This window comes from Cebidichthys violaceus, unplaced genomic scaffold (genome assembly GCF_023349555.1).
Source record: "Cebidichthys violaceus isolate CVI_PGR_0920_01 unplaced genomic scaffold, fCebVio1.0.p SCAF_10, whole genome shotgun sequence".
NCBI lineage: Eukaryota > Metazoa > Chordata > Actinopteri > Perciformes > Stichaeidae > Cebidichthys > Cebidichthys violaceus.
In genome coordinates, this window is record NW_027176263.1 from 3,876,079 (window position 1) to 3,892,930 (window position 16,852).

Consider the following 16,852-nt stretch of genomic DNA (forward strand, 5'->3'; position numbering starts at 1 on the left):
GAACATAAAGAATACCATTCATTTACACGTGCTGCTCTTTGGGTGAAAAAAAACCCAGCATGTGAGCTGCTTGCCTTTTTACAAAAGACATTACCCCATGTCGTGAACATGGAATGCAGAATTAGCAGGCCTTCGATCTGCCCATCAGGGGAACGTTTGATGAATCAAACATAACATTGCTCTGGAAAGGAGGTATGCTAAGACCATTTGCCTTAGGCCATGGAGGGTGAAACAAACACATGAAGGGTATGTGGGAGAAAGACAGAGAGGAGTGGAAGTGGGAAAAAAACCTGAGCACAAAAAAAGGAAGAGAAAGGGGGACAGAGGCCGCATTGCAATGAGTGTAAAGAAGGTAATAGAATCTCCCGAGAACCACGGGGAAAGATTAACAAGAAGAGACCAAGGATTGGAGAGTATTAGAACCAACTACAGGGGGGGAAGAAGTGAGAGAGAAACACAGACAAATGGGACAGGCAGAAGGTCAGAGAGACGGAAAGAAAAGGAGAGGGTAACAGTAGTTGACAGTCCCACAGGCAGCGGCCCTAGTTAACGATTGATTGGTTCTCTAATTAGCCTTTTCCAGTGTGCACCCGAACATCACAGTGACTACTTTATCATGCTGGGAGGATCTCTGCAGACATGTGAATAGACAGGTCCCCCAGAGGTTGGTTCTCTTCATTCAACATGAGCCTGCCGGGTAACCCAGTCGATGTATTTTTATAGCCGAAATAAGATGTTTTCACTTAGCAGTAACTGGCCCTGTCGTATCTGCATTCAACTGTATTACATCTAAATAAAATGATTTACTGTAGCCTGACTTAGTGTAATATCCAATTTAATTTCATGTAATGTTGCTTTATATATATTTCTAGATTCTTTTTTTCTTTCTGTGTATATTGTTCCTTTGCTCAGGGGCAGATATGACAATTAGTTGTATCTCTTTTTGCTGCATCCTACATCTGAAACATTTATACTTCACATTCATTCATCACAGTAAGTAGTTTAATAAAAAAATGTAATATGCTTTCATAGTATTTGCATACCTTTGGGGAATTCTTAACAGTTATGGTAATTTTCCATCATTTGAAAAAAAAACATTTAACATTATTATTTACCTAATTTGGATTCTGCACGAAGCCACAACATCCTAAATATTCATGCTCTGCTCTTAAGTGAAGAAGTCAAATATGCAGCCAGAAAAAGGTTTAGGAAACAGACCGCCGGGCTTTGAGATTTATAAATGTTGGTGTTTAGTATAATCAAATTAAAGGAGCTTTGGTTTTGAAATGTTGAGATTATGAACTGAAATAACCTATACCACTAACTATAACTTATTATATGAACTCTGGGGTATGCTTAACACTATCATACCATAGATCTCATCGCAGTTCACATAATTAAAACATGCAAAACTGACTGTATATGCAAGCCTCTTTTATGTTCTAATGCAAGCCTGTGAGCCACACAGTCAATGTGGCAGAGCTGAGTACATTTCTTGGCAGGTGGCACTACAATTTGATTTCCACACAAAGTATCAAGGGAAAAAATGTTTTGTCTGAAAGAGCCACACAGTCAAACTCGTCAGACTTGGCTAACGCTGATACAAAATACTACCAACTGTGCAGAAAATAAAACATAGTTAGAAACAAGAAAAACAGGCATGGATATGTATAAATGGAATTAATGAGAGTGCGGAGACAGAGAGAAAAAGTCAGAACACTGTGGATTGAGAGGAAGAGTGCTCAGCACTGTTTGGGCTGTTGGAGTTCAATTGGCTTGTCTGCTGAACGTCTGTTGCCATGTTCTGTTCACTCGTTCCATTTTCAGCATAGTTCCCACTTGTTGTCGAGTTGACTTGGACTGCGGTGCTGGAGTTTGTTGTTTTTGGCGTGCTCTGCTCATCCCAGGGATCAGAGCTGTGCAGTTTGTTAGCACCTTCCGATTCTTCAGTCACTTGTGGTTTCTTGTTAAACTTGGGCACCTTGCAAGTTTTGTCTACTTGGCTGTACAGATTGGCAACAGATCTCTCTATGTCGGCTAGATTCTGGATGTTTTTCAGGATCCCTTTAAGTTCCTTTTTCTCAACATCAGTTTGTGATGTGTCAAGAGGAGGAGGATGTTTTCGCTCTGAAACGGGGCGAAGCGAGGAGACGGATGGCAAAGAAGTTGGAACAAACTGGACGACTGGACGTGACTGATCGCTGATAGCGGGTGAGAGTGGGGAAGGGAGAGGCGGGGGAGGAAGAGGTGGGGGAGGAAGAGGCGGTGGAGGTGGGGGCGCAACCTGTTTATTGACAGGAGGAGGAGAGGAGTCAGTGGAATATTGAGGTTCATGAACGTAGGGGGGTGAAGGTGGAGAAGAAGGTGGACTAGAGGGAGGAGATGTGGGTGGGGAAGGTGGATGTCGCCGTGGAGGCGGAGGCGCGGGATTTTCTGGTGGGTCTGGTATGATCTCCACAGTGATGTGACAAGGCTGAACTGTCATGTAGCTGGAGATGCTGGAGCTGAACTTCCTGTGGACAGGTGGTGTCGGTCTCTGGCTAGCAAGGGGCCATGAGTCATCTCCCTGATTAATGATAATGCTGGGGGGCACATCCCTGCCCACAGAAGTGGTGCTGTAGGGGTAATCCATGATGGAGAGTAGAGTTTCTGAGGACAGCTCTAGCATGTCATCGCTGTCTCTATCCCTGACAACGATGGAGCAGAGGGAGCCCCGGGAGCCACTGATCTGCTTGAGGGTTTGTTCGGAGAGGGCCTGTTGCTCAAACTGCCTGGCCTGCTCACGGACTGACAACTTGGTCTCTGTACTGCTACTCAGGCGAAGCGTGTCCAAACTCTCCGGCCTTCGCCCGCCGCTCACGGCTGCTTTGAGTAACTGGATCTCCCAGTCGTCTGGGTCCAAAAGAGCTTGTCTCCTTGGCGCCTCATAACCGTGCAGCCCATCGTGAATGCGAGCAGGCATTGACCAGACGTACTCCGACCCCGCTGAGTGGGGAGAAGAAAAGGAGAACCGCTTTTCAGACGGAGAGACCTCAGGGCTGCTGTCATCGTACACAGGGTTGTGAGTGGTGAGTGGGTTGCGGTCAGAGAGGATGGTCACGTTGCTCTCCGACTTGAACAGGTTGACATGCAACGCTCCGTTGCCGCGGGCTGCATTGGCGCGACAGGCAAAGGTGCCAAGAACCTTCTGGTGGTCGGCCTCCTCAATGACAGACTTTTTAACCCTGCCCCAGTAAAAAAAAGTGGAGGTGAAGAAGAAAAAAATAATTGAAACAGGTGAAAATTGATGGTCTAAGGGTGAGCGAAGCAAAGAAAAAAAGAGTGAGACGAAAGCAACACTGCTATCATTTGTTCCTGCATCTTAACTGATTATGACTCTAAGTATTGTGACTGTTACTGAGAACATCTGCACAGTAAAAAAATATGACTTTTAAAAAACATTTTAAGCTTATGCTAAAGAATTCAAGTTTTTTAATTCATTAAATATTGATATTTTAAAATGATTATGACAACAGATGCACTGGGCTTTGGTCCAAAGATAAAGTATGATACAAATAACCAACATCAACCCATATCAAATGCATTAGTGCAGTGATCAGTCACAACACTAAGAGACGTGACGGTAAAGGCAACAAAGCACATGAGGAGACAATTATTCAATGGGACGGGAGAGAGGAGACAGCTATAGTCATCTACTGAAGTTCAGTGAATTTAAACAAGGGTACTTCACATTTCCTGACTACATGGAAGTGAAAGTCCTTCCCTAAGCCTAAAAAAAACTTTCAACTACTACCACTTCACCAAGGTAACACTATATATTTATATACAGTTGTGGTCAAAAGTTTACATACACTTGTAAAGAACATAATGTCATGGCTCTCTTGAGTTTCCCCATTATTTCTACCACACTGATTTTTCTCTGATAGAGTGATTGGAACAGATACTTCTTTGTCACAAAAAACATTCATGAAGTCTGCTTCTTTCATGACTTTATTATGGGTTAACAGAAAAAGTGATCAAATCTGCTGGGTCAAAAATATACATACAGCAGTGCTAATATTTGGTTACATGTCCCTTGGCCATTTTCACTTCAATTAGGCGCTTTTGGTAGCCATCCACAAGCTTCTGGCAAGCTTCTCGTTGAATCTTTGACCACTCCTCTTGACAGAATTGGTGCAGTTCAGTTAAATTTGATGGCTTTCTGACATGGACTTGTTTCTTCAGCATTGTCCACATGTTCTCAATGGGATTTAAGTCAGGACTTTGGGAAGGCCATTCTAAAACCCTAATTCTAGCCTGATTTAGCCATTCCATTACCACTTTTGATGTGTGTTTGGGGTCATTGTCCTGTTGGAACACCCAACTGCGCCCAAGACCCAACCTTCGGGCTGATGATTTTAGGTTATCTTGAAGAATTTGAAGGTAATCCTCCTTCTTCATTATCCCATTTACTCTCTGTAAAGCACCAGTTCCATTGGCAGCAAAACAGCCCCACAGCATAATACTACCACCACCGTGCTTGACGGTAGGCATGGTGTTCTTGGGGTTAAAGGCCTCACCTTTTCTCCTCCAAACATATTGCTGGGCATTGTGGCCAAACAGCTCGATTTTTGTTTCATCTGACCACAGAACTCTCCTCCAGAAGGTCTTATCTTTGTCCATGTGATCAGCAGCAAACTTCAGTCCAGCCTTAAGGTGGCGCTTTTGGAGCAAGGGCTTCCTTCTTGCACGGCAGCCTCTCAGTCCATGGAGATGCAAAACACGCTCGACTGTGGACACTGACACCTGTGTTCCAGCAGCTTCTAATTCTTGGCAGATCTGCTTTTTGGTGGTTCTCGGTTGACTCTTCACCCTCCTGACCAATTTTTTCTCAGCAGCAGGTGATAGCTTGCGTTTTCTTCCTGATCGTGGCAGTGACAAAACAGTGCCATGCACTTTATACTTACAAACAATTGTTTGCACTGTTGCTCTTGGGACCTGCAGCTGCTTTGAAATGGCTCCAAGTGACTTTCCTGACTTGTTCAAGTCAATGATTCGCTTTTTCAGATCTATGCTGAGCTCCTTTGACTTTCCCATTGTAGCGTTTGTGGGCGTTTGTATCCAATGAGCCCTATTTAAATGGCCTCAGAGAAGTCACCGGCTGTAGTCACTCATAATCACTCACAAGAAGTTAAGAGGCCATGCTATGAAGCTCATTTCATTGACACAACTTTCTAAGTCACCAAAATTGCTAATTCATGTTGCTGTATGTATATTTTTGACCCAGCAGATTTTGTCACTTTTTCTGTTAACCCATAATAAAGTCATGAAAGAACCAAACTTCATGAATGTTTTTTGTGACAAAGAAGTATCTGTTCCAATCACTCTATCAGAGAAAAATCTGAGTTGTAGAAATAACTGGAAACTCAAGAGAGCCATGACATTATGTTCTTTACAAGTGTATGTAAACTTTTGACCACAACTGTATATATATATTTAAGCACAAGGGGTATTAATGGTGAAAAATCTTACCATTTGAATGAGTGTTAAGTACATACCAAAATCACATCTATACTGTATATCGTATATGCATATGCTTAGCAAAAGCTATCAGCAAGGGGGAAAACTAGGGTGCCTCCCCTGTGTTACATCATACAAATAATATTGATCATAGTCCTCAGACATCATATATTTTGGGATTACTTACTGCAGTCTGAATCCAGAGAGACAGGGGAATAGAAATGATGGAGAAGATAGAAACACAGACAGATGGTAAGGAGACTAAAGCAGAACTGTCAGAGGTGTGGATGAAACGTAAGCTTATATATGCTGTGTGTACCTGCAGAGTATGCCAGACTGTTGGCACAAACACACACAGACGTCGCATTTTCATGACTTTTGGGGACATCACATTGCCTTGCACTCACCCTAACAATAACCGCTACCAGCCTAACCCTAAACTTTACCCTTAATCTAGATGTAACCTTAAAGCAAGTCCTCACCCTAACATTTTATGATTTACTTTATGGACACACACACTATACCTTTCTGTATAATGGGGTTGTTTATAGGACCAACTCTTCTTGTAATATAATCCCCAAATAAACGTTGCTCGGCTACAATACAATCCCCACGAGAGCTCTTCAGCTACAGAATCAAAAGCTTCTGCTTGTTGTTGAGTGTTGGTCAGCATCTGTTGTAAACATTACACAAGCTCTTTACAGCTTGCCGTTGAGCTTTTATTTGCTTTTTTATCACGGCGAATGTAATGTTAATAGCAGTATTTCTTTAAATGCTGTAAATGAAAATGATTATACCCAGCGGGGCAGCTGTTTAAATTCAATTTAGTCTCATTTAAAATTCCTTTAATCAGCGAGTATTAACAATTCATTAGACGTTCGGAGTATTATTCAAAATGAAAGGTGAAATCAGATGGCAAAACACTAGACATAAAGGTAAGCTCAGGAAGCATTTAATGTCGGTGTTAATCAAAGGATTGTTTAAAGTAATTTATAAAAAACAATTACGAAGCACAGGCCAGACTCTGTATTTGTTTCTGTTCGCAGTAAATTATACAAATATTTTATAAACACAACACACTCTTCTTACCTTAAAGAGCGTCTTGTAAAAATGCATACACAGTCAAATCAGCTCAAGTTTTATCACAGGCTGTGCTGCAGCGCACAGTGTGGTTTGCTACATTTAAAGTGGACAATGGAAGTGAAATAGCATGGAGATCCATTGATGCAGGTACGAATATGTCTAAAGCAGAAGGTGGATGTCTGAGGTCAGCATGCAGAGCTGCCAGGAGTAATTTTAGAAAAGCAGAGGGAAAGGATTTTGAATACTAGACAACCGTTGGTGTCAAAAGCAGGAGAATACTAAGGCAGTGGTACTGGCATTCAACATGAGAGCATTTTTTTTTTTTTAGGAGAAGAAACTCAAAAAAGGGAACCTGCAGAGCAAGAGTATTTGCTTATTATGGGAACAGGTGGGATGGGAGGTAGATAAAAAGGGTCAGGGCTGACTCACATGCTGCTGTCGCCCAGCTCCTCATAGAGGTTAGCACTGGGAGCGCCCGCTGGAGCTGCTTTCCCTCCTGGTGGTAAAGCCATCTGAATCCTGGCAGTTTTGGCACACTCTGCCTGTCGCCTGTGCAAAGTGTCAACATTTACGGTCCCCAAGTAATGTTTCTAGTCCACAGAAAAACAACCTCGTGCACAGACAGACAAAGGAAAATCAACCCCAAATGTTTATTTCACAGTTAATGTAGTTAAGAATGAACTACTCCTTTCTAGAACAGTGCGGTTAAAAAGTGAGCAGAAGCCAGACACATCACTTATGCATGAAGTCTACCATGAATTAACGATGTGTTTTCACAAGTTGTCTTTTTCAAAAAGGAGGCACATGCAGTAACTGGCTGTAAAAGTAAAGTTCCTGTTATGTTCAGTCATGTTAAATAAATATTGGGGAGAGGCAAAGAATAACTCAATATAATGTGATGACGTTAGCAAGAGTTTGTGGAAAAAGAACAGTTGCTATTTTTTTATTTGTATTTATCCTGTATTTATGCAGGGGGACTTTATGATTTACAATCTTCTTATTTAAAATTGTTTGTTTTCCACTACAAACATTGTTTACTAAAGGAGATGTGTGTCCTATCTGTGATGCAATACAAATATTAGGATAATATTGTGAATCGCATTTATTATCGTGTCATCCCATGCCTAGATGAGGTTTAGGTAACATCTATTATTATCTTATTAAAACTACAGTAAGCTTTTTTTTACTGTTAAGGTCAGAAAACAGATTCCAAAGCAAACTAGAAGCTATTTCAATTAAGTTAATTTCTTATGGATAACATGCCAGCTGTCTACCGTATGCTTGTTCAGTTCTCTTCACCAGCTACTTGTTTACTCTGAAAGCTGCACAGAACTATATGTCTTGTTGACTTTGGGTTGATTTTCCTTTCGAATTTCATTAGATTTTCTACATCTAAACTGCCAAAATAAACATTAATTCTTTAACCTACAAGATGACTCACTGTTGCTTTATGTCATTATACTGGCATACATTTCCAAAGAGTGCCATTAGATAGCATGCATTTTATTCATCATATTCACACATTCAACTCGTCTTTAAAAAACTACTGAATAATGAATATGAGAAAGACAAGCACTTCAAGCAATCTCTTGTAAAACATGAAGACAAAATTATTACTTACTCTTTGAACCTGGTTATTGGATTTGATTCAGAAGAAATGAGAGAAGACAGGAAGAGAGAGAAATAAGAGACAAAAAAAAGTAATTGCATAATTTGTCAGGAGTGTAAACTCCATACAATTTTAATGCTGGGAGGTATTTAATGTTGGGAGGTGACACAACACAGACACGTTGGATTAAGTGATAAACATTATTCATGCAATCCTTTCACAGACAACAAAATATCTTTGTACAACATATATTGTTAATCTATTTAACCACAAAACAGCAGAAAACTTTCTGTACGTTCACTCCAACTTCTACACAAAGTAGCAAGCACTCAAGCTTCCAGCAGTGACTGCAGGGCTACATGCAAAAGTAGACGTGGCTTTCTCCTTAAGTGAATCTTCTGTGCTTCATATCACCATAACTTATTCACAACAAAATTCAATTATTCCACATGAATAAACAGATTCATGTTTTAAATATTACGCTCATTCCCAAATTAAGGCAACAGAGAATTATGTTGACACACAGAAACTGATTTCCTAAATCATTTAATTTGACCAAAGTAATGACGCCAACAACAAAGTGCCATCTGCTGTGACAGTTTGTGTGTTAGGTCTAATGTCACCATCAACAGCTTTCTGCTGTGTGTTTGGTCTGTGCATTTGCATAGGGACAACCACTCCGCCCATCTGCCATGAATAAACATTTCCCAAACATCACTGTTTGTGGAACATTTGCAGCATACTAACGATTAGAGGGGATAAGACCCCTACTCCAGCCAGCCAAGAGTTCAACTACCTCACCTTCGAACAAAAAGCATAAACTGCACAGTGTATGTGTGTGAATGAGAGCGTTTGAACAAGCCAAACACTGTTTATTGTGTGTGTGTCAGGCAGAGATGATTAAGTAGCGTGAAGACGCACTATGACGGTCACAATTGGCTGTAGATATTTGTCACAAATGAGTGTTAATTAATCTGCTTTCACAGAGCATGAGCAAGGAGATTAGCCCAGCAGAGTGCGCAGTCAGCATGTCTGATGAGAGAGACAGAGATAGAGATAGAGAGGGAGAGAGAGAGAGAGAGAGAGCGCGAGAGAGAGAGAGAGAGACACATACACACACACACACACACACACACACACACACACACACACACACACACACACACACACAAAGGCAGCAAACAAGCAAGAACTGCTCTCGATTTATCTTAAAAACCTGACAAATACCCTTTTCAACAATGCTGTTTGCGGTTTTGCGGGCCAGAGAACAATAAAATAACAATAAATGTCTGATTAGTTTGTGAGGAGCAAACGTTTCCGCTAAAACCAAGTGAAACACAATATCTCCCAAGACAATGGTCTGCTTAATTAAAATGTATTTCCCTCTTAACTTCCTGACAACAGTTTAAATATGATTAATCGATTTCAGAGGCCAGTGATGATTACTGAGGCGAGTGTACTCACTGTTTGTAGGTGACCATGACGATGAGGATGGCAGGGATGCAGCAGAGGATGATGATGATGGCCAGGGCCAGGAGAGCTCCCTCTGTGTAGCCCACAGCTTGGGCCGCTTTCTTCACACTGGCCACAATGTCTGGGGAGCGGATCTCCAGGATGCGGCCGCCCTCACCCAGATATGGCTGGAACTCCTTGTTGATTTCCAGCACATTCCCATCGAGGAATCTGTGATTTATAACACATAAAAAGAACAGGGGTATAATCTTAATCTTGTAAACTCATAGTTATCTTAACCCTCCTGTTATGTTAGTTTTTTATCTATCCCATCATCAAAAAGTGGTCAGAATCCAAAAAATCCTAATAAATATAGTTTGTACCTCATCACCAACTCCCTTACTAACAATTCAATCAGTATTTAGTGGAATGGAGCTATTCACCCCTCGATAGATCATAGTTCAATTAGGATAACCCACTCGTTTTCTTGAAAAATACATGTTCAAACATTTTTTTTGGTACTTTGGAAAAACCTAGATATAAATTGCATTAGTCTACCATAACATATATTTATTTCAAAATTGTTTGTACATTTTGAAACTTTCTTTTTTTCATGGGGTGATGTAGATAAATAGAGATGAGTCGCCTCTGCTGTTATGGGTCATATTGACCCGCTCACTCACAATCAAGCCAAATGAATACAAAAGGATTTGTATTGAAAGTAAACTTCATTTATGTTCATTTATAGTGTTAAGAAACAGAAATTTACAAAAATGAACAAGAGATGAGCACAATGAACGAAGTGTGTGTGTGATTGTGTTTCCTCATTTCCTCATCTGATGGTTCATAATCAGTACCATTAGAATCTGAATTGACCTCAAGATGGTCTTCATCTTCAGACACATCCTCCTCTATTTCACTGTTGTGATCAAGGATGTGCTCCAGAGCTTCATCCTTTGTTTCTGTTGCTCATGTTGTCCTATAGTATTCTGCTGTGTTGTATGCATCTGCAGAGTGTAATGTTGGTAGGACTCTCAAGCAACATGTGGGTGGAGTTTTCCCGCGGGAAAATAAAAGGTTCCCGTCAAAATAGTATCTGTATTTCTCGCACAGGTGGGGTAGTGAGAAAGAGTGTGTGCGTGTGTGTGTGTGTGTGTGTGTGTGTGTGTGTGTGTGTGTGTGTGTGTGTGTGTGTGTGTGTGTGTGTGTGTGTGTGTGTGTGTGTGAGAAATGGGGTGAAATACTTTGTCTCACGTTTTCAAAGAAAGAAATGGTCTAAACATGACACTTCTGACCCCTTATAGCCTCCATTTTCACTGCCGGGTCAAATTGACCTGAACATCATCTCTGTTATAGAAACCTGCAGGGGGTGGTTGCAAATGCATGATATTTTTTTTTTAAACGTTGATTACACTAACGTAAGCAGAAGAAGAAGTTTCATACAGAAAAAGTACTTTAAAATATTTTTTCTAGATTTTCAAACGGGTCGAATTGACCCGGAACATAACAGGTGGGTTAAAGCAGCTATAATCAATATTTTTGTAAAAACGATGTATATCAAATGATGATGTGAAAACAATGAGACAATGTGAAAGGGGTTGCTCGCTAATGATGACCCTACAGAGAATTATCACCCAAATCTGCAGCTCAGCTTTACAAAAACTTTCTAAAAAGTTTCAGCTCAATGTTTACCCCACAGCTTTACTGTTTTGGTTTACTCCCACAGCTCTCATAGTGTCATCTTTCACTGCAGCAGGCAGCTGTTTTCAGGGGAAATGTTAGAAAAAACACACTGTACACTAACTGGCAGATGGCACAGCTAAAGAGCAAGACATTTCCCTTAAAAGCTGGTGGAGACTAAGCTGCAACCCCCGAGTCTTAAAAGTGAAGCCAATGCGGAAGTGCCTTAACCTCACATTCTTTCTAATAGCCAGCAGGAGGCGACTCCTCTGGTTGCATGAAGTGTGATTGTATAGAAGTCTATGAGAAAATGACCCTCCTTCTCACTTGATTTATTACCTCATTGTGAACATGTGTTTATGGTCTCAGTCGCTAGTTTCAAGTCTTCTTTAATACAGCATGATGTTCATTTAGTTAATTATTGTCCCATTTAGAGCATAATAGACGATAAAGCAGGGTATGCTATAGGGCTACCTTGTGGTGGTGTTGTCTGGTCTGGAAGCTGTCCATTTTTTCATCTTACAACTTTAACGCTTTCACATTGTGTTTTCAGTTTGTAAAAAGTTAATTTTAATAATTTTGGTAGCCTAAAAATGTCTTATTCAGCGTTTGGTTGTACTTCGGTTGTACTTCACCCTCGTGTCACTTCTGGTTGCAAAAAGCTAAGATGGCGACAACCAAAAACCGAGATGGTGCCGACTAAAATTCCAATCTGTTAAATTAGATCATCCCATTATTATTATCATTATTATCTACATACTGCTCATTCATTTTCAACTTTAAGTGCAAATGATGTGGCAAAAGAAGATTAATTAAATTCTTAGTGTGACCTTTCTACCAAAACATTTTTTTTTCACTCTTGCGACAAAATTTGCATCAATATTGTAGTAAAATGAACATGCATAGGAGCAATCCACCCATTGTTATTTTGAAACAATAACTAGAGTGGCTTTCAAACATTCTGCTTCACAGAGGACTGAGCAAACTGCCACATCAAATTACTGTCATTTTTTTTTTTTTAGGTGAATAAATGAGCGGAGATGAAGGTTATCAACTGTATTCTCTGGCAATCCATCCTCTAGAGAGGTCAAATGGTAGAGAGTGCTGTATTCAAGGTGGCATAAGGACACTCTATAATGCAAGAATTGTTTCACTATGGTGTCTCTCTCTTTCTCTCTCTGTATTCTGACAGGCAAGTCACAGATATATTACATGCAATTACCCCACAACATTCTTAGACACACACTGCATACATAAAAAGCCTTTCTCCTCTAGTCTAAATGATTTTTCTGCCAGTATCCGTGTCTACGGAATCAGACTTGTTTTAAAGCAGGGATGCAGCAAGCCTCCCTTAAAGTAAGCTTGGCTCTCTTAAAAGATGCTACTTGTGATAATGGTGACGGTCACAAATTTGGGTTAAAAAAGAGCTGTTCTTATGACACAAGTGCCACCTTTTCAATGGCACCGGCCTCAATCCCCTACTTAAAATAACAGTTGAGGCACTCCTCTGATAGTCAAGGACGCTAAGCTAATGTCTATAGATTAATTTAATACATACACAAAGCACCTCTAAATGTCATTCGAGTGGAGCATTTCAAAAGGAACTGAAATGGTCACAATCCCTTTTCAAAGACAAGGAGGAAGGTGTCTTAGAAGCCACACACAAAACAGAATTGACAGCAAGCATATAATGACAAATAAAAACCGAAGATAGTGTCAGATAGCTCGATGTAAGTCAAGCAGGGGAGCAAATTGGTAGAAAGTGAAGGGGACAACTCAGAAAGGGGGTGTTTCCTATTGATTGGCAACTCTCATGCTCTGATGGAGTTGCCTTTTTAAGATTGATGTCTGATCGGTTTGACAGAGCGGCTGAATAACATGAGAAAGGTGAGATTGTTCTCAGGTGCCAGCTCAGACTCTTCTTTCTTCTGAAGGGATGAAATAGTGTCATGTAGGCACTTTTTCTGTGTTGCTTTAATAGCATGTGAACACGGTCTCTCAGTGGTCAAACAGAAACAGAAATCTCTCCATCTCCATGTCCCCAAACTAAAAGAATAAAATGTGTTGTTGGCATTTCTGCTGGCTCTTTAAAGGCTCTGGCATGACGGGTTAAATGGACTGATTGAAATACTCTATGCTTCACTCTCATTTTGTCCCTTCCTAACCACACCCCCTCCTTTTTCTCCCTGATATTATCCCCTTTTCTGTGACATATGGAAGATTGGCTGCACCTGCAAGACAAACAAAACTCTTATAAAGAAAGTAAAGGCAGACCTGCAGGGAAGAAGCTATGCAGCACGGCACGGACATGTGAACATAAATATATACTATACTTCTTGTAATAAAATACACCCACTCACTTGAAAAGTTCCTTGGGTGAAATGGCCCTGTTGGTGAGCGGGTCAATGGCGTACACCATCAAGTCCGACTTACTGTAGTCCTCTAGTTCAAAGCCATCGCCATGACGACGTGGCCCGATTGACTCTACAATCACTTTGGCACCTGGAATCTGGTCCTGGACGTGGCGCTCCAAAATACTGAAATGAAAACAAAACCACAGGTCAAACTTATATAAGGAAAGCAATAACGGCGTAAATACACCAAAAAACAGGTTTGCATTAGTTCAAATATTTTCTGGCACCTCTGTGCCCGAAGCAGTATCAGAGCCACCGACCTTAAGCACTCCATTCTAGCAATGATTGTCTCATTGGGCTGCTTTCTGCTTCACAACTGGGCTCTTGGCAAAGCAAGGCTTTGATAATCCTGTTCAGGCAGGGAGAGATCCACACCTCAAATTACAGCCAATAGAGAAATGCTTTGCTGTCTGCCTTTGCCAAGGTGGATAAACAGTTTGAGCATTCAGGTAAAATGGCCCGGGATCATGAAAAGCACTGTGCAAAATTGTAGACCTCTCAAATGTCATCACTGCAAAGAGCTTAACATGACTAATGTGTGTGTTTTTCAGCCTAAAGAGCAGTGCCATTTGTGTGGGAGAGACACAGCAAGCTCTTGAAAACAACTATTAACCCCCATTTGCCTTTTAGATTGACTAATTAGATTAAACACGGTGCCCCAAGAGCTGCAAAAAGACGTTTCATGAATCTCTATCATTAATTAATTTGGACCAGGAAAACAGACTCTAGAGGATACACTCAAACGTCTCATTGGCTAATCCATGATCCTAACTGATAACAACAGACTGTAAAATTTTTTCTTATTGGTTCCTGTTTATTTCCAGTTGTCGTTTGTGACAGCTGAATCATATATGTCACCCCAGGCCTTCTAAAATAATTGTATATTCAATTCAAGGTGCCACCTTGAACCAAGTTCACCCCTTATCATAGTGCCGCACAAAAAGATGCAATTCATTTTCCAGTGTCAATTAACAAAAGGAATATTAGAGGACAAGGAAATGTCCTGAAAATAATATGTTGTATGGATGAGAGCAAGATAAAAATGAGTTAACGGCCAGTTAAAGGTGAATATTTCCCCTTCTTATTACACAGTAGCTTGCATTTTATTGAAATGAACACAAACATGTACACTAATGTTGGTTTCTACTGATTTAACAAAGTAATTATTTTTTTGTCAATAACAATAAATGCTGTCTTACCTAATGAGCTGCTCTTTATGCTCTTCCACTAAAGTGGGTGGGACAGTGGACACAACAACTTGCATGTCCAACGCGTTGACCACAGAAACCTGGGAGAGAGCAGGATTGAGGGAAAGAGAGAAAAAACTGAGTGGTGAAACAGACAGCAGAAAATAGAAATAAATTGCGATCAAGCCAGTGTGTCACATATGTCCTACTGTGAGTTTGGTCGACACATTCAAATGCTTCAGTCAAATCAAAAGGGACCCTCTAATTGCCTGCTTGCATTGGTGCCATGTGGCAAACTAAACAGGCTTTAATGCTGATACTGCATATAAGTGCATAGGCAACAGCCTCTGTGCTCTGAAGCCAAATCTCCCATGTGACTCCTGTGAAATTAGGTTTCCCCTTGAAAATTAACGAGCACCATGGTTCCGCACTTGCTGCTCTCCCATAACCAGGCAATGTCCCAGACCCTCCTTCTGTCTTGTTAGAGGCTTGTTAGCCAGACATATTTCACTGAAACAAAAAATAATCCTTCCCACAGTCAGGAAAGATAAGCAATGAATTGGGAACAAAGCTGAACCCAATCACAGCGTGTGCGTGGGGAAATTATTCGGAAAAAGAAAGCCACACAAAGACGAGAGACACCCATTTAGGCAAACACACGCACAGACACACACAAATGCACGTAATGTGTACAAAGTTAATACACATTGCAGAAAGAAACAGTTTAATTAGATCATCAGCCGGTGGCAGAGGCCACATGTTGTGTGTCCTGTACCTACTGTGAATAATTCAATAGACTGGAACCAAAACATTTGGCACTGAGTAAACACAAACAAAAAAAAGCACTATCTAGGCTCATAATGAACAAATTAGTTTGGAAAAAAAACCAAGGTTTCAAAATTAATAAACCACAACTAGTTTGTGGTGGTTCTTCATGGCAGACATCTTTTGATAGACTGACATCATTTTTAAAACAGACTTTCGTGCCAACAATTCTGCTGCATAACACATTACTCTATAAAACAAATAACATGTTTAAGGTGTACTCCAGCGACTTGATACTGAACTTCCAGAAAATAGCGGGACTAAAGAGAGAACATAGAATAATCAAAGTCTGTGCAGCAGATGCCAAGATATCCTGACTTTTACTAGGTCAAGCTAAAAAATACTGGAGCCTACACTTTCCATATTGCAACTTGAAATGTCTTTCCATAGGCCCTACCTTCCTGGTCAAACTCCACATGCACAGTTTATAATGCAGACGTATCTGTCTGTTTAATATAAGGCTAGCTCTTGCTTAGCTTAGCTTAGTACAAAGACTGGAAACAGCTTGGCCCTGTCCGATGCTAACAAGTCAATCCTCTGATTTCAAGTTTATTTTTTGTTCCATCTTTAATCCCTTAATGTTTCTGAGTAAATATAATGTGACAGGCTGAACACACGTGAGCCATCCTCTTTGTTTACCTTTTTTTACATCTCCATGCATCCACTGGTTACCCCGTGTTTAATGTCACATTGCAATGATTTGCGGGTAATTCCCTTAGGCAAAGGAAAGGGTTCATAAAGGGCTCAAAATGTCTGCAAAACCCTCATGGACTTCGCGGGAGTGCGCCTCAAAGTCCGTGAGTCCGTAAGAGTGGAGATTGGGATTGGGCCCATAGCTTCATATTTATTCTACAGACATGAGTGTGAACTCTGCCAGAAAGTGAATAAGTGCATTTCCCAAAACATCAAACTTTTGTGTTATATATCCTAAAAGCCCAAACCAAGTTTACTAAAGTGATGACCCTTGAGTAATTTTCTCAGACATGACAAAACCTCCAGAGCTACAGAAGACCTTACTCAACAGTGTTCACAGTCTGTGCAACACTCCTCGATGACTACTAAATTGACTTTGACATGTAAAATAGCTGGGATGCCCCTTTTGA

The 16,852-nt window shown here is 40.7% G+C and overlaps 1 protein-coding gene across 1 annotated transcript in view; it reads right to left on the minus strand.

Moving 5' to 3' along the window:
- The window catches only part of LOC137880129 (protocadherin-15-like), a 200,535-nt gene that overhangs the window by 6,441 nt on the left and 177,242 nt on the right, over positions 1-16,852 (minus strand). Inside the window, exons 30-33 of the mRNA XM_068721280.1 lie at positions 14,937-15,025; positions 13,684-13,860; positions 9,656-9,874; positions 7,012-7,131 (exon numbers count right to left, since the gene is read on the minus strand). Coding sequence (XP_068577381.1) covers positions 7,012-7,131; positions 9,656-9,874; positions 13,684-13,860; positions 14,937-15,025 — 605 coding nt within the window. The remainder of the gene's footprint in view (positions 1-7,011; positions 7,132-9,655; positions 9,875-13,683; positions 13,861-14,936; positions 15,026-16,852) is intronic.